The 16,131-nt window shown below is 39.8% G+C and overlaps 5 protein-coding genes across 6 annotated transcripts; 3 read left to right on the forward strand and 2 right to left on the reverse strand.

Annotated features, from left to right (window-relative positions):
* Window positions 1–1,188: 1,188 nt before the first annotated feature.
* LOC113329389 lies at window positions 1,189–3,248 on the forward strand. The gene is made up of 3 exons (XM_026576267.1): window positions 1,189–1,562; window positions 1,801–1,824; window positions 2,662–3,248. The coding sequence occupies exons 1-3, from the start codon at window positions 1,346–1,348 to the stop codon at window positions 2,961–2,963; spliced, it is 543 nt and encodes a 180-aa protein (XP_026432052.1). The 5' UTR covers window positions 1,189–1,345; the 3' UTR covers window positions 2,964–3,248.
* Window positions 3,249–3,291: 43 nt separating this feature from the next.
* On the reverse strand, window positions 3,292–5,435 carry LOC113329386 (pre-mRNA-splicing factor SLU7-like). Its single transcript, XM_026576265.1, has one exon. The coding sequence runs from the start codon at window positions 4,962–4,964 to the stop codon at window positions 3,354–3,356; it is 1,611 nt and encodes a 536-aa protein (XP_026432050.1). The 5' UTR covers window positions 4,965–5,435; the 3' UTR covers window positions 3,292–3,353.
* Window positions 5,436–6,498: 1,063 nt separating this feature from the next.
* Window positions 6,499–9,960, forward strand: LOC113329388 (FACT complex subunit SPT16-like). Its single transcript, XM_026576266.1, has one exon. The coding sequence runs from the start codon at window positions 6,525–6,527 to the stop codon at window positions 7,416–7,418; it is 894 nt and encodes a 297-aa protein (XP_026432051.1). The 5' UTR covers window positions 6,499–6,524; the 3' UTR covers window positions 7,419–9,960.
* Window positions 7,695–9,695, forward strand: LOC113329377 (FACT complex subunit SPT16-like). The gene has a single exon (XM_026576253.1). The coding sequence runs from the start codon at window positions 7,695–7,697 to the stop codon at window positions 9,693–9,695; it is 2,001 nt and encodes a 666-aa protein (XP_026432038.1).
* A 76-nt stretch (window positions 9,961–10,036) lies between the features above and the next one.
* Window positions 10,037–14,287, reverse strand: LOC113329385 (two-component response regulator ARR12-like). Of its 2 annotated transcripts, none has more exons than XM_026576263.1 (6): window positions 13,756–14,274; window positions 13,341–13,493; window positions 12,846–13,235; window positions 12,559–12,635; window positions 11,122–12,417; window positions 10,037–10,403 (listed from the first exon to the last, which is right to left on the reverse strand). In XM_026576263.1, the coding sequence occupies exons 1-6, from the start codon at window positions 13,910–13,912 to the stop codon at window positions 10,344–10,346; spliced, it is 2,133 nt and encodes a 710-aa protein (XP_026432048.1). In that variant the 5' UTR covers window positions 13,913–14,274; the 3' UTR covers window positions 10,037–10,343. The 2 variants fall into 2 exon arrangements, with proteins under 2 accessions (XP_026432048.1, XP_026432049.1); XM_026576264.1 differs by having other exon boundaries at window positions 10,040–10,437; window positions 13,756–14,287.
* Window positions 14,288–16,131: the final 1,844 nt, after the last annotated feature.

Genomic DNA, 16,131 nt, shown 5'->3' on the forward strand with positions numbered 1-16,131 from the left:
AAAATACCCATTGGCCACGTGTCATCATCTCAAGAGGTAAATACATGATAATAAGGCAAGGTGGAAGCATGATATCAAAGACCTAAAAGATGATTAAAACTACACGCATTCTGCAGACGGTTTACATGCAAGAGGCGTGTAAAGAGTAGTCTAATCGATTCAGACAGTCAAACATAAAAATGTGTAGAGCATTTAATGAAGGACCATAAGAGGTGTGGGTAAAAGTACATCGTGTCAGGAGACCCGGACGATCCACGTTGCAACCCGAATTTGGTACCAAAGGAGGACAGTGCGATACAGCTTTCAGCGAGATAACTCGGAAGGATACCGAACAAGGTACCAACAGAAGACAACAGAGAACTCGTCCGACGAAATCCTAGAGATGTACATCGGCCCCAACATCTCGGCGAGACCACGGCGCACCTTCACGAGTCGAGTCTGTCTATAAATATCAGTCCATGTAGAAGGAAATGAACGTGCAATCTTAAATGGTCTTTCTGCAGAGAATTGTAGAGAGAGATTTAGAGAAAAAGAGAGTTAGAAGTCTAAGTGATATTTGTAACTCTTCTAAGGGTCAAACCTTCTGATAATAAGAAAAGATAATTTCTTCTCTGTGGATGTAGGTCTACAAGACCGAACCACGTTATATACTTGGTGATGGGTTTGGTGCTTTGGCATTTTCCACCTTCGGCGAACTTGGTGATGACGCGGTTGAACTTTTGAATAGACTGCACAATCATTTGTCTACATTGAATGTTAATGTTAGGAAATGTAATTCTTTTTCATAGATTAAGGATTATGATACAGAAAGGGGTGAGAACCCACCTTGTTGCTCGGGATTCCTACTAATTTTATTCAGTCCCCGCTTGTTATGGACGATGATGATTCCGAAAAGGAAAATAAATAAGATAGAGGATCAAAAATTGTAACATATATCCATTTTTCCTTAAAAGAAAAAGAAAAAATAGAAAAAAAAACGGTGTTGGTCAATAAACCTTAACTTTGACCAAAGTCAAGGGAGAGTACCAACCAGGGGGACGAGTCAAGAATATCATGGATTTTTTTTCCTATACAAAAATGGGACTCAGATTTTACTGACCCACGCTACTCCTCTCATATTTCCCACCGCTGAGTAGGTATTTTTTTTTTAGAGATCCAGACTAGAAAATTATTTTGAGCTCGTTAAAGAAGTAGATCGAGACTAGGGGGTGAGTTAAAGAGTGGTGAAGGTGAAGAGACATCACTCAAATCACATGGATTACTATCAGATCTGAACAAACAAACAACAAGAAATACAGATAGTTTAGTTATATTAAGTAGTAGTAACGAGAAGAAGAAGAAGAAGATGTCGAGTGGTTCTCGGCGTTCAGCAGGTGGTGCTTGTTTGAGATGTTGTTTAGTTATATTTGCAGTTGCTTCAGCTCTATATGTATCTGCTCCTGCATTATATTGGAGGTTCAAGAATTTAACAACTAATAGTAATAATAATATTTCACCTTCTTCTTGTTCTCCTTGTGTCTGTGATTGTCCTCCTCCTCTATCGCTCATCAAGATTGCTCCTGGTATGTTTTTACTTCTTTTTATCTCTTTCTTTATATATGGAAATTAAACCCAATTAAGAAAATATCCACAATTAAGGACTGATCTTGTTCATCTGTTAGATTTGTCATCTGGTACTTCTTAATTTTAGTAATTAGTCTACTTGATTTTAGTAATTGATTTGAAATCTGCCCTAAACAAAGTTATTGCTCATTATAATTTCCAATTCTTGAACTAATCTATGCCGTTTCATCTCTACAGGACTGGTCAATCTTTCTGTCACAGGTTAGATCTCATCTCAATTAGTGTCAATAAATGTAATGAAAATTAGTATGTAAGATCTTCTAATTTACTATTGCTGTCCACGGCTTAGGCTTTACATGGTTGCACATAGGCTTTATAACTGTAGCCTTTGGGAATCTAAACCCCTTATTTTCATCCTTGGTCAATCCCGGAGGATGGCCATAGTTTAAAATTCTGATATGATCTGTACATGTAACACAAACAGCACTTAATAGAATTTACTCGGTTCTGAACTTAGCTTATTCTGACTCAAAATTCCTAATTGATGTTTTCTATTGGTAACATTCTAAAATGCATCTACCTACTGAACCTACTGATTAGCTAAGACGTAGAGGTACTTGAGGGTAGTTTGAAAATTATAGCCCATATGACTGACTTTTTGAAAGTTATCTTTCACTTCCCTGCGGAAAAAAAGTTTGCCACGGTACAAAAGCAATACATTTCTTTGATACGGTGATATGATGCGTTAAGCCACTGTCCACACCATGCAGGCGTTGTACCACCACTATCTACCACGCCATGTGCCTTTGTCCTGCATTCTAAACCTTTCCCACCACGAGGACACCATCCGTCACTATCTCTGCTAACCCTTTACTTTTTGACAATATGTTTTACCAAACTGCCTTCTTTTAAACGACACAGAGGTCCGTAAACCCTCGAGTTGAGACTGGTAAAAAAAATTGTTGCTTGTGGGTTTTTTTTCTGTCTTTCATTTTCGTTAATGAGGTTCTGTATTTCTTCTGTTATTTTTTAGCTTATTCTTAATATATGTTCACTAATACAAACACAACGAATCTTTTGCAATTGATGAGTACGCAGATTGTGGAAAAAATGATCCCGAGTTAAACAAGGAGATGGAGAAGCAATTTGTGGACCTCTTGACAGAAGAATTGAAGCTGCAGGAAGCAGTTTCCACAGAACACATAAACCACATGAACGTGACACATGGAGAGGCAAGGAGGTTGGCTTCTCAGTATCAAAGGGAAGCTGAAAAATGCAATGCAGCCACAGAGATTTGTGAAGAAGCCAGAGAACGTTCAGAGGCGTTAATTATAAAAGAGAGGAAGGTCACATCTTTATGGGAACGACGTGCCCGCAAATTGGGTTGGGAAGGAGAATAAGGTCAAAGAGATTATACGCTCATATAAATACGTCTATTCCATAAATATAAGTCAAAGATATCTATATGTAATTTTTGAAGTCCAATACCACTTTTCATTTGTATCAGTAGCAGGCAATTAGATGATTTCCGCAAAATTCTTATAGATATTAAACTTCTTTTCACTCTTTTCTTGTTTCTTAAGCATGAGTTACGTGCCACAGATGATTATATTACTCTAAATCTGAAGTTACTTTAATAACAAATTCGATGGTGGAAAACAGGAAGCCCTTTATTTTTCTCTGAAGATACTGCTGTGTACTCGTGTTTGTTCAAGGAAATTTTGCCAACTTGGAGAACTACAAGTACAATCAATTTGATTTATTAAATTGAGATTTCTTTTTTCAGTTACCTAACAACTCATAGGGTTTTTTTGCAGATTGGACTGGCTTCTCACAGTCTGAATCCATCTGTAGTTGAGGAAATCCTTCATTGGGTCGTCGTGATGGACTTTCTTCATCCTATACGCCTCCATATCCTCAGCAGTAACTTCATCATTCCACTTGACATTATACTTGCGCTTCCTTTCATCCCGCTCTTCCCTCCTCCTGCCATCCTCCTTCTGGAGTGCTTCATTAAGTTGTTTCACGTCAAGGACCAGATCCTCTGGTACATCAGTTCCCCAAGAAGTGAGCTTAAGCTTTTGGTCTGCTGGTGCAGGTTCTTGGCTAGTCTCCTTACGGAAAATGTTGGCCTTCATCAGATCTGTGGCTGCTTCTGCCGCCACAATTCCAGCAATACCAGTGCAGTAACTGTTCCTTATCATCTGGTTGCAGCACTTGTAACCCCATTGGTAATCTCTCCACCATGAACCCCAAACAGTTGTATGGTTGTTACTGTAGAGGCCTTCTTCGTACTTGCTCCTTGGGATGACCATCTCATGGCCCCTGATGGTTCTACCAGCTCGATCATACTCTACCTGTCTTTCACTTTGTCCAAGTAGAAGCTCTCTCGGCATGTCATCTTCATTTGCCGCATTTCCATACTTGTGCATAATGGCATCTATAGTTTTTGACCCCAACATCCCCTTGCTGACTCTAAATGTTTTATACAGCAGTTCAGCTTGGGAAGGAGCCGCCTGCAAGTGGACATCTTGTCCCTTACTAGAGGACTCCAAAGCGTAGACATTGAGTTTCTTGAATTCCAGTGCTTGCCCGGTTTCCATGTTTTGGTTATCACCCGCATAGAAATTCTCATTAGGGTCACAGTCAGGACTGGGATTTTCACGCATAGACCGAGATTTAGGATCATAGTAAGCGGAATCCGTATCCAGAGTGCGAAGATACTTTGCTGTGTCCTCGCGAATTCTCAAGTTCCTAACAGTTCCTGTGCTGCCACCGCCTGTGGTCCTCACACGTTTCTCAACCTTGGCAAAATCCCTTTGTTGGCTCTCATCGACTAATTTGGCTTCATCTTGACTCAAATTTTCCAATTTCTTGATTTGTTGGGATTTCATTCTGGCCTCGTCCCTGGCTTCATACATCTTAGTATCGTGAGCATACCTTGCAAAGTCGTATCCGTTCCATCTGTCACGCTTGGAGTCGTAATCTAATTCGTTCGTCTGGTAAATCTTCTCGTCAGGAGCAATAAACATGTTTGTGTGCTTTGCTTTTTTCTCTCTAGGCCGTTCCATACACGCCTTTGCATCATGTGTTTTAGCCCCACAATTGACACAAGCACCTTTCCTGTAAAGGTCTGCCTGATAGGTTTTCTCACCCCTTGGAAACCAACTTCTAGATTCTGCTGGTTTCTGCTGCTGCTGCTTCTTTTGATGATCAAGACTAGGTCCTTCATCAGCTTGGTCTTGGTTTTCGGTATACCAAGGTATCTGTGACATATATTTGGGGATATGAGGATTGATTATTTTACCATGTTTGTCGACCTCAGGTGGTAGAATCCCAGCTTTGCGACCTTCCTCTAAATCATACTGTTTCCGGCGATCCACTCTTGACATAATCGCCATGCTACAGGTGAGAGAAGAAGATTTGATAATCGTGTCGATAAATTTCACAGACTCGTCATATATATATAGAGACAGAGGCGGGTTGGTTTCGGAAACCGTAACAATGACGTAAGCAGAGCTAATGGACTACCACTAAGGCTAAGTCCTATGGGAGAGAGTGGATGGCTGCCAAAAAGTGTTGCAAATCATGAAAAATGTGTGGGAAAAAAGTTAACACTCTATCTGGCTACTTTTCTCCCCTAGCATTTGCTCGCCGTTTCACTATTAGCGAAATTGAAACGCTGAATGGTGCAGCGTTCAAAAGTAAAAGAAAACGCCGAACAGTTCGGCGCTCAGAAGAATCACAAAATCTAACGGTTGGGACTTAAAGAGCCGAACCGTTCGGCGCTCAAAAAGTAACCCAAACGCCGAATGGTTCGGCGCTCACAGCTGACATGCATGGCCAATCTAGCGACTAGATATCTCTCCCATAGGACTTAGAAGGTCGACCAAACTGACGTGAATGGCCAATCTAGCAGCTAATTATCTCTCCCATATAGGACTTAGCCTAAGAGGCTCAGGGACAACCGGCCCTAAATTGGCTAGCGTGGGAGTATGCCATTTTGGTAATTAAACTGATAATCGGAGGGGGTTTCTTTAAGAAGCTGAATATATGATGAACACATCCTTCGAGGCTTCCAGCACAAAAAGAAAAGGCTCTCTTTCCTCCCAAGTCCCAACACTAAATCGTTCGCTTCCTCAAAAACTTCTGCAAATCGTTGGGATTTCGTCTCTGCAAATCCTCCTGTAAGTTCTTCTTCATTCGTTCTCTTTTATCTTTTCATGTAATTTTCATCTTCATCTTCTTCAGATTTTTTTTTTCCTTTCAGTTTTCATGTTTGATTCTACATTTTTTTTTAATTCTAAAGAATCTAAACTACAAACCCTAACCCTAAATCTTCACCCGCTTCCGAAGAGTTTCAGAAACTCGAATGTGAAAGTTCTCTGCTTGGATGATAGTATGGTTTGTTATGCAAGTTCTTTCAGTAGCTTTAGGTTTAAGTTTTTTTAATCTGGGGTTTTCGTTTGATTTCTGAGTTTATTTTTGTCTGCGAAGTTGTAAACCTTATCCCTAGTATTAAAATTAGGGTTTATTACTTTTGGGGAAAGTAAGTATATATATGGGTTTCATTTTTGGATTCACTTGAACATTGGGGGTGTTTTATTTGATTATATTGTTTAATATGATGTATAATTACTTTCATTTTTGGACTGAAGTTGGATTATTAGGTCATTTTTTTTCTGCTATGGGGATTTTTATTTTTGTTTGGGTTTTACTTTGTTTTGTGAGATTGGAGATGGTTAAGATTTATTCCAAATTTCCAACAGATTTATGTAAGCTTTCATACAATGTATGGGAGATTGTTGGTTTCTCTTCTTTTCTGATTCATGGATTTTTTACTGTTCGACAATAGTCAAATACTGATAGAGATTTTTCTTTTTTCTTCAGGAGCTTCCTTCATTACACTCGATGGTTATCTGTTCCATCAATAGTCAGAATTACTGATTTTTGGGTTTCTAATGGTGGCAAATGGAAATGCCTCTGGAAAAGGCGTTAGTTACACTATTGATCTCGAAAACTTCAGCAAACACTTGAAGGCATTTTACTCTCACTGGAAGGAGAACAAGATTAATTTCTGGGGTGGCTCAGATGCAATTGTTATTGCAACACCTCCTGCTTCGGAGGATCTTCGCTACTTGAAATCCTCAGCTCTGAACTTGTGGTTGTATGGTTTGGAGTTCCCTGAAACTATTATGGTTTTCATGGACAAGCAAATCCACTTCTTGTGTGGTCAGAAGAAGGCAGCACTGCTTAATGAAGCGAAAAAATCCACAAAGGACACTGTTGGTGCTGAAACTGTGATGCATATTAAGGAGAAGAATGATGCTGGTACTGCATTGATGGATGATATTTTCCAGGCTATTTCAAAGTCAAGTGGTAATGGCTCACCTATTGTTGCATACATTGCAAAGGAGGCACCTGAAGGTAATCTGCTGGAGTTGTGGAGTGACAAACTGAAAACATCCAGCCTCCAACTTGCTGATGTAACGACCGGGTTTTCGGAGCTATTCGCTGTCAAAAACAACACTGAGATTACTAATATCAAGAAAGCTGCATTTCTGTCTTCTTCTGTGATGAAGCATTTTGTTGTGCCGAAGCTTGAAAAGATTATTGATGAGGAGAAGAAGGTTACTCATTCGTCGTTGATGGAAGACACTGAGAAGGCTGTTCAGGAACCTGCAAAGGTCAAGGTGAAGCTGAAAGCAGATAATGTTGATATTTGTTACCCTCCAATCTTTCAGAGTGGGGGAGAGTTTGATCTCAGGCCGAGTGCTTCTAGCAATGAAGAAAATTTGTATTATGATTCAGCAAGTGTGATTATATGTGCTGTTGGTTCCCGCTATAACAGTTAATGCTCAAACGTGGCAAGGACATTTCTTATCGATGCAAATGCAACGCAAAGTAAAGCGTATGGGGTTCTCCTTAAGGCCCAGGAGGCAGCGATTGGTGCTTCAAAGGCAGGGAGCAAGGTCAGTGCGGCTTATGAAGCCGCCCTTTCAGTGGTTGAGAAAGATGGTCCTGAGCTTGTCCCATACCTGACTAAGATCGCAGGAACAGGAATTGGATTGGAGTTCCGTGAATCGGGTCTGAATTTGAATGCCAAGAACGACAGGATATTGAAAGCAGGGATGGTGTTCAACGTTTCCCTTGGGTTTCAGAACTTGCAAGCACAGACAAACAATCCAAAGACAGAAAAGTTTTCTTTATTGCTTGGTGATACTGTTATTGTTAACGAAAATATTCCAGAAGTTGTGACCGTGATCAGCTCAAAAGCCGTGAAGGATGTGGCTTACTCGTTCAATGGGGACGATGAGGAAGAAGAAGTAAAACCTAAAGCTAAAGCAGAGCCTAATGGCAGTGAAGCTTTGTTGTCTAAAGCCACTCTCAGATCAGACAACCAGGAGATGTCAAAGGAAGAGTTGCGAAGGCAGCATCAGGCTGAACTCGCTCGCCAGAAAAATGAAGAAACGGCAAGGAGGTTGGCTGGGGGTGGATCTGGAGCAGGAGATGGTCGTGGTGTAGCTAAAACTTCAAGTGATCTAATTGCCTATAAGAATGTAAATGATGTCCCGCCTTCTAGGGAATTGATGATTCAAATTGATCAGAGGAATGAAGCTATTATCTTACCGCTCTATTGGAGCATGGTTCCATTCCACGTGGCTACAGTCAAGAGTGTGAGTAGTCAGCAGGATAACAGAACTTGTTATATCAGGATTATCTTTAATGTACCTGGGACAGCATTCATTCCTCATGATGCAAACTCGAATTCCCACAAGGCTGTCTATTTGAAGGAGGTCTCGTTTTGCTCCAAGGACCCGAGACATATCAGTGAAGTGGTAAACATGATCAAAACTCTCCGGCGGCAGGTTGCGTCGAGGGAATCAGAGAGGGCAGAGAGAGCCACTTTGGTCACTCAGGAGAAGCTGCAACTGGCGGCTACCAAGTTTAAGCCAATGCGGTTGTCTGACCTCTGGCTACGCCCTCCATTTGGAGGAAGAGGTAGAAAGCTTTCTGGTACTCTTGAAGCTCATGTCAATGGTTTCCGCTATTCAACTAGTAAGCCAGATGAGCGTGTTGATATTATGTATGGGAATGTCAAGCATGCTTTCTTCCAGCCTGCAGAGAAAGAGATGATCACACTCTTGCACTTTCACTTGCACAACCACATTATGGTGGGCACTAAAAAGACAAAGGATGTTCAGTTTTATGTTGAAGTGATGGACGTGGTGCAGACCCTGGGTGGTGGAAGGAGATCTAACCATGATCCAGATGAAATTGAGGAAGAGCAGCGGGAGAGGGATAGGAAGAACAGGATTAACATGGATTTCTCGTACTTCGTCAACAAAGTGAATGATCTATGGGGGCAACCCCAGTTCAGAGGGATGGACCTTGAGTTTGACCAGCCACTTAGGGAACTTGGCTTCCACGGTGTGCCGTACAAGGCATCGGCCTTTATTGTCCCAACTTCGAGCTGCCTGGTGGAGCTTATTGAAACACCCTTCTTAGTAGTGTCCTTGAATGAGATTGAGATTGTAAATCTGGAGCGCGTTGGTCTTGGTCAGAAGAATTTTGACATGACAATTGTGTTTAAAGACTTCAAACGTGATGTTCTTCGAATAGACTCGATTCCCTCAACTGCGCTAGATGGCATCAAGGAGTGGTTAGATACCACAGACCTGAAGTACTATGAGAGCAGGCTGAACCTGAACTGGAGGTCTATATTGAAGACAATCACAGATGACCCAGAGAAGTTCATCGAGGATGGTGGATGGGAGTTCCTAAACATGGAGGTAAGTGACTCTGGGTCTGACGAGTCTGAAGAATCAGATCAAGGGTATGAACCTTCGGATGGACAGTCGGAGTCTGCATCAGATGAGGATGAGTCAAGTGGTGGATCACTGGTGGAGTCAGACGAAGATGAGACTGAAGAGTCAGAAGAAGAGTCAGATGAGGAGGAAGAGAAGGGGAAGTCATGGGAGGAGTTGGAGAGAGAGGCTAGCAATGCAGACAGGGAAAAAGGTATAGAGTCGGACAGTGAAGAAGAGAGGAAAAGGAGGGAGATGAAGGCATTTGGGAATAGGAGGGATAGGGGTAGTGGTGGTCCTGCCAAGAGAACCAAGTTGAGGTAGGAAAAAACAGAACTTATTGGTTCTACACTTGTCTCTGTTTATCTCATTAGTTGACCATGATGTGGTGCAAGCAAAGAGTAGAGGTAGTATAGTTAGGTAGATAAACCTTAGTTTTGATTCCTGGGGACGGATATCTTCTAAAGATGTGGATCTGCTTAGATATTTTTAGTGTTTTTTTGGGCGAGGGATATTAGGAAAACAAAAGTTGTATGAACTAACAAGGTTCATTTATATTTTAGTATATATATCCCTCTTCTATTTTCTTCCTGGTTAGTCTGTGAGAATGATGTTGAATAGTATTTCCCTTCGCTTCTCTGTTAAATACAAAACGGTCAAAGATATGATTGCACAATCAAACACTGTCTCTTTTCGGGAATCATTGAATTGTCTTAACGAGGAAAAAGAAGACAACTGAAGGCAGAAATATACAAGCAAATGACACTGGTATAAGACTCGCAACATACAAAGGGAATAAAAACTTCAGATTAAAAACAAAAAAAAAAAAAAAAAAGCCAGAAGAGATTACATGACAATCAATCAAGATGATAATACAAACTCCTTTTTCTCTTGGAGAAAAAAGAGTCTTTCATGGCATGTTGCAACAGTGTCCTTATTTTTCCCAATTCTTAAGGGGAGTTAATATTTCTTTCACATACATGTTCTCACTGGGAAAATATCACCGTCCCTCGGTGTAAGTTCTTCTCGCTCCTGCATAAGAAACTAAACAATTTTATCCAAAGTCCTAGAAAAAGAAAACACAAATCATCAAGTCAAACACACAAAATATAACAATAATATTGACTATGACTGTGCAAGTTAATCAGGTACAACATAGATTGATTGTGCACCACCAGAAAAGGGAGTTCACTAGTTAGTTTTCTTGGTGTATGCTAGGAAGATGTATGAATTAAGGCATTTCACTATACTTTGAATTCCAACGTGCCTCACTTTTCATGCTAGTCCTACTTCAAGGCGAGCATACTAGAGGACAGGAAGCATATCCACGAATGCGTGATTATTGATCCATGACCATTCAGACTCACAGTAGTACTAAAAGTATCATATCTATGATAACAATGTAAATTTGAGGCTAATTTATATTGATAAGGTGATAAAAGGTGGTTCAAATCTCCGAATCACTTCTCTCAGTTAATTTATTTAGCAGATGGACCGACACTAGCGAGGGAGTATTAGTGAAAAGGCAAAGCAACAAATCAAGCACAGCATAATTGTTGTTTTAATTTTGCCTTTTCCTGATAATGACTTTTAAAGCATAGATTCAACTTAATGAAAGGAGACATGCTGCTGGCATATTTTCAAGGTTGCGAAAATAACTGTAACAACTCTGACTAAACTGTTTTGAACTAATTCATAATATAAGTAATCAAAATGACTGTACTATGTAAGACAAGACAATGAAAATTACCCGTTTAATCATTGCGCTCATTAGATCCTCCAAGGAGCCACAACTATTAGACATGACTGCACCACCTTGTGACCTATTCTGATCCAAGAGAAAATTTTCAGTCATGCCAATAGACGATTTCTCAATCCCATTACGTCGTGTGAAATATGAATTACTACCAGCTGCTGGTTGTGAGGTGGAAATCAAATCAGTCTTTCTGTTGCTCATTGTACTATTCTGACCTAAGGGATCCACAACCCCATGAATAGGTACTGATGGACTTGATGAACTGAACAGAAGATTTGATGTTTGGTTATAATCTTGTTTATGACTAATCCATTTCTGTTTAGGAACTAAATTCATACTCTGGCCAACATTATCACCCAAATTCACAAAGTTAGAGAACTTGTCATGTTGAGCAACACCAATAGGCCCTGGTTGTAAATCCCTTCTTGAATCGAGCTGATTCGTTACACTGTTGGAGGACACGTCAAGTGAATTATTCCCAATTGTGGCGTTGATCGAAGAAATATTGTCTGTTAGAATATCCGACGATAAATCCGCGTGGCTAAAAGGATTGTCACCCAGTGGCAGAGGATTTGAAGGAAATCCACTTATTGGAGCAGCAGTCGGCCAATTGTCGTTGCACCTACCCAGGTCAGGTAAATGAGAAGAAACGCCAAACCCAAACTCAAAAGATTCGGAATTGACTGACGGCATTCTAACAGAGGATTGATTTCCAAAACCAGCCCTACTCTGGGTTTGCTGTGGCCCTCCTAGTAACAACAGTGAGTTGCTATGAACATTTTGAAACGAGTTGTTTGAATTAGCTATGGTGACTCCAGTGTCTGGGAAACTACTCGGACCTGGAAAAGCTCTTGGATCAATGGATGAAGAGAACTCCCCTATACGAGCAATGCTCTTACTTTGTTGCAATTGGTCAAGTTCCAGAGGTGTCGGCATCCCTTGAAGAAAATTCCCATTTTGGTTTCCAGGTATGACACTTTGACGAAGCTTCCCTAGATCATGGACAGAGTTGGTCGGGTTCTGGGGTCGACCAAGTTGCATCATTCCAGAAGAGGGACCATGTAACCCTATACCAACAGGAGTATTTAATCTTCCAAGCATTCCAACTGGTGAATATGATGCCAATGAACCGTTCGGTAGCTGCCCCGGTCCCCCAAAGCCATGGAAATCTCCAAATCCATCAAGTGAACCCATGCGCAAATAGGAAGCATCTTTACCACCTAAAGCAGCAACCATGTTCGCTTGCTGGCTTGCCACACAGCTAATCCTTTTCAGATAAAGCCGATATTTCTGCAATGAGGAAATGAGGCTTGTGAGTAAGGATGCGAACACTGAGTTGTCTAGTGATGTCTATTTTAAAACTCTAACAACACATCTGCTAAAAAAAATCACAATGATGGAAGAAAGAAAAGAGTAGAGATGGATTTGTACCTGAAGATGGCTTGCCACATTCTCTCTAGTAAGTCTATCCACATTCATCAGATCGAGTATCTTCTTAGGGACGGCTTCTGCATTAGAAATGACAGGACACAATTGAATTAGAAACGCAAAAAACATGGAAAGCACTCTCTGCCATGTGATTGTTAGGACTCAAACAGTTACACCATGTACTGACTGTCCGAGTCCCAAGATTCACATGCTGTGATCTTTTTGACCCACATAACATGAGGGAGAACAAAATCAAATTTCATATGGGCAATGTGTATCTGAGGACATACTATCAATTCCCAACTGATTTACGGCTGCAACGAACTTGCGGTGAAGCTCTACCGACCAAACTACCCTTGGTTTTTTCTGCGAAGACGGGTCATCATTGTCATTTTCATCCTCACACTCATCATCATCTTCTTCGTTCTGATCTTTGCGTTTCCTATTGAGCTTATTTTGATCATCATTTCCAGACACTGAATGACCTTTCCCAGAATCACCCATTCCTGGATTAAGCTTGTCAAGATTGTTTTGGTCCTTGGGTTCAACCTTCTTCTTCCTAAGTACATGTTGCCATATGTTCTTGAGCTCCTCAATTCTAACAGGTTTGAGCAAGTAGTCACAAGCACCATGAGTAATTCCCCTCATCACATTTCTTGTATCTCCATTGGCCGACAACACTAGAGATGAAAACTTAAGACCAATCAGTTTATTGAAACCTAATTAAGACTAACTAACACAAACCGAATTCAATAACAAAGAAACAAGATGAGTGTAGTACTGACTTATGACAGGAAGGTCCATTTCAAGACCCACAAGCTCAAGAAGCTTGAATCCATCCATGTCAGGCATCTGAACATCACTGATAACCAAATCAAACTTATCTCTATTTTCTCTCAACATCTTCAGTGCTGTAACTGCCTGAGTTGTTGTAGTAACTAGAAACAAAACAAAACAAACATACGAGTTTTGAGAATATTAATTTCTTTCTGACTCAAATTTAAATGAAACCCAAAACCAAGAATCAATAATTTCATCTGATGACATAAAACATGATTTAAGTTGACAGAAACAAGATCCAAGAAACTAGATGCCAAAATAAAAATCTCAACTTTATAAGAAATAAAATCTAAGTCCTGATTCCATTTGAAAAATTCCTAAAGTCAAACAGAGCAAAAAATGAAGAAGAAGAAGAAATACCATGGTATTGACATCTCCTTAGAAGAGACTCTAAGACCCTCAAGCAAATGAGATCATCATCAACAGCTAATACCCGCATACCAATTGGAAACAAATCAATTTTCTGTTCATCTTCACTACCACTACTTCCTCTTATTAATGATTCCTCTACTGTCATTATTCTCAGTAATCAAAACCCAGAAAAATTAAATAAGATCCTTGAAAAATGTTACTAGCTTTGATAATGAGAATCTGCTTCTCCCTCTCCCTCTCTCTCTCTCCCAGAGGTCTAATTAGGTATCTTCACAATAACTTAACTAACTCAAAGAGATTAATTAATTACTTTTCATAGAGAACGCTCTTATTCTTTTAGCTAATTTCTGTTACCATAAAACTAACACTTCTTCTGGAAATCAAAATCAAAATTTGGTGTTTAGGTCTGGTAAAGCTAGTTCTTTCTAAGTCTCTAGGAGAGAGGAAGAGGAGAAGAAGAACTGGACAGACAGAGGGAGACAGAGAAGGAGTATATTGTAATTATAGATCTTGATAATGAGGGTTATTACAGGTAATATATTCTTCGATTACTGTTAAAATATACTTAGTATATATCGATGGAAATGAAAAGGAAAGTATTTAAAACTATATTTATATTAGTGAGAACATGTGCTATTGAATTCTGACTCATTTAACAACATTAAGTGGGAAAGAAATAAAAAATTTCCTGCAACACAAAAATTTATGATTGTTGTTTATTTTCGTTGCATGGGTTATTCAACCTGGCGTTTTTAGGGGCCATCCCAAAGGATTTAGGGGCCATCAATTTATACCCAGCCAAAGACTCTAGTTAAGGGGTACCCTATATGATATTGAAGTTACATAAATGCCCTTCTGGTAAAACTGTATAAAAACCAAATCAAAAAACAATTCTACTCATTTCAACTCTTCTTCTTCCAGTTTCATATTATCTTCCGATTGTGGAAGAAAAAAAAACTTTCCCTCGTTCAACCGAAACATCGACGCGAATCGTAAAATCAAAACATCGTCGATTCGATTATAAAACAATGGATAAGAGAAATGAAACCCACAGACCTAGAACCAAAAATGTTGCTCGGGGTATCGATCCAAACATTGGAATTTTAGCAAGAAATAAAGAAATTCTTGCTGCAAATGAAGAAGAACGCGAAGAACAAGTACCCGGCAATGTAGTCGGTGGTGGCGATTCCGAGACTCAAACACTTCGTCAACTTCAAATGGCCCCAATTAGGTAAGAATCTATCATTTTTGGAGTTTATTTCGCTTTAATTCGTCGAATCGAGAAAAAAAAATCTAGGGTTTTCGATTATTTATCCAGATTCGGACGATATGCATGCTCATTTACTTCCGAACGTAGTCGTGTTCTTCATTTTTCAAGAACATCGACAGTATTCGGGAGAAAGATTTGATGATTATCTGCCGAATATTGGTGGCCATATGTTCCTGGATACAAACTGCTAATAATCGGTAGTTTAATGAATTTTTTGGCTACCGAATATATTTAAGTAGACACAAAGTATTCGGAAGAACACTCACTACCGAATGTATATATTGAAAAAATCTCAAAATTTATGATATAGGAAAAATCCCATTTTGGGGCCAGTATTTATTCGGAAGACAATATAATGTTTTATAGTTTTTGAACTCCAGTTGATGAATATTCGGTTGTAAACGTGTTTAGTTATATTCCGATTGTTTTTCATTCGGAAAAAATATGTGTCTTCTTACTTCCGAATTTGTACATTCGGGTTATAGAGGTGCACTTTTTCTTCCGATTGTGTAGGATGAAAAATTTACAGCTTCTGAACTCCAATTGATGTATATTCGGTTGCAAATATGTTTAGTTAGCTTCCGATTGTTTTGTATTCGGGAACAATATGTGTCTTCTTACGTCCGAATGTGTACATTCGGGTTATATTTCCATACTTTGTCTTCCGATTGTATAGTTTGTAAATATTGTTCCTTTCTTTGTTGTTTAGACAAAGTCGAGAAGGGAGGAAGAAAGTGACAGCTAGTGCTAGGAGGGAAAGGAGTGCCAAAGATAATTCAGGTGCTCAACAAAGCGAACAAGAACAAAGCAGTCAACAAGGAGTGCAACCAACTGTTGAACAACAAGGCAGTGAACAAGGGGTGCGACCAAGTGTTGAACAAGCCGCTCAACAAAGTGCAGGACCAAGTGTTGAACCAGTTGATCCAGTGGCAAAGTGGTACCCAAAAAGCCAAAAAAGGAAAAGATGTTGTAAGGAAGGATATTGCTAAGAAAGCATCACATCTTGTCCCTCAACACTTGAAGAAGAAGGGTATTCCAGCAGGCACAATCCTTAGACTACCAGCGGATGGAGGAAAATTGCTATTTGGATACAA

Source organism: Papaver somniferum, unplaced genomic scaffold (genome assembly GCF_003573695.1).
Source record: "Papaver somniferum cultivar HN1 unplaced genomic scaffold, ASM357369v1 unplaced-scaffold_116, whole genome shotgun sequence".
Lineage (NCBI taxonomy): Eukaryota > Viridiplantae > Streptophyta > Magnoliopsida > Ranunculales > Papaveraceae > Papaver > Papaver somniferum.

What these genes read in the sequence shown, in the direction of transcription:
- LOC113329389 (XM_026576267.1), top strand. Translation starts at nt 1,346, where the DNA reads ATGTCGAGTGGTTCTCGGCGTTCAGCAGGTGGTGCTTGTTTGAGATGT. An exon ending in GCTCATCAAGATTGCTCCTG is followed by an intron (nt 1,563 to 1,800) that starts GTATGTTTTTAC and finishes TCATCTCTACAG; the next exon opens with GACTGGTCAATCTTTCTGTC. An exon ending in GGTCAATCTTTCTGTCACAG is followed by an intron (nt 1,825 to 2,661) that starts GTTAGATCTCAT and finishes ATGAGTACGCAG; the next exon opens with ATTGTGGAAAAAATGATCCC.
- LOC113329386 (XM_026576265.1), bottom strand. Translation starts at nt 4,964, where the DNA reads ATGGCGATTATGTCAAGAGTGGATCGCCGGAAACAGTATGATTTAGAG.
- LOC113329385 (XM_026576263.1), bottom strand. Translation starts at nt 13,912, where the DNA reads ATGACAGTAGAGGAATCATTAATAAGAGGAAGTAGTGGTAGTGAAGAT. An exon ending in AAGGAGATGTCAATACCATG is followed by an intron (nt 13,494 to 13,755) that starts GTATTTCTTCTT and finishes TTTTGTTTCTAG; the next exon opens with TTACTACAACAACTCAGGCA. An exon ending in ATGTGGCAAGCCATCTTCAG is followed by an intron (nt 12,418 to 12,558) that starts GTACAAATCCAT and finishes TCCTCATTGCAG; the next exon opens with AAATATCGGCTTTATCTGAA.
- LOC113329377 (XM_026576253.1), top strand. Translation starts at nt 7,695, where the DNA reads ATGGTGTTCAACGTTTCCCTTGGGTTTCAGAACTTGCAAGCACAGACA.
- LOC113329388 (XM_026576266.1), top strand. Translation starts at nt 6,525, where the DNA reads ATGGTGGCAAATGGAAATGCCTCTGGAAAAGGCGTTAGTTACACTATT.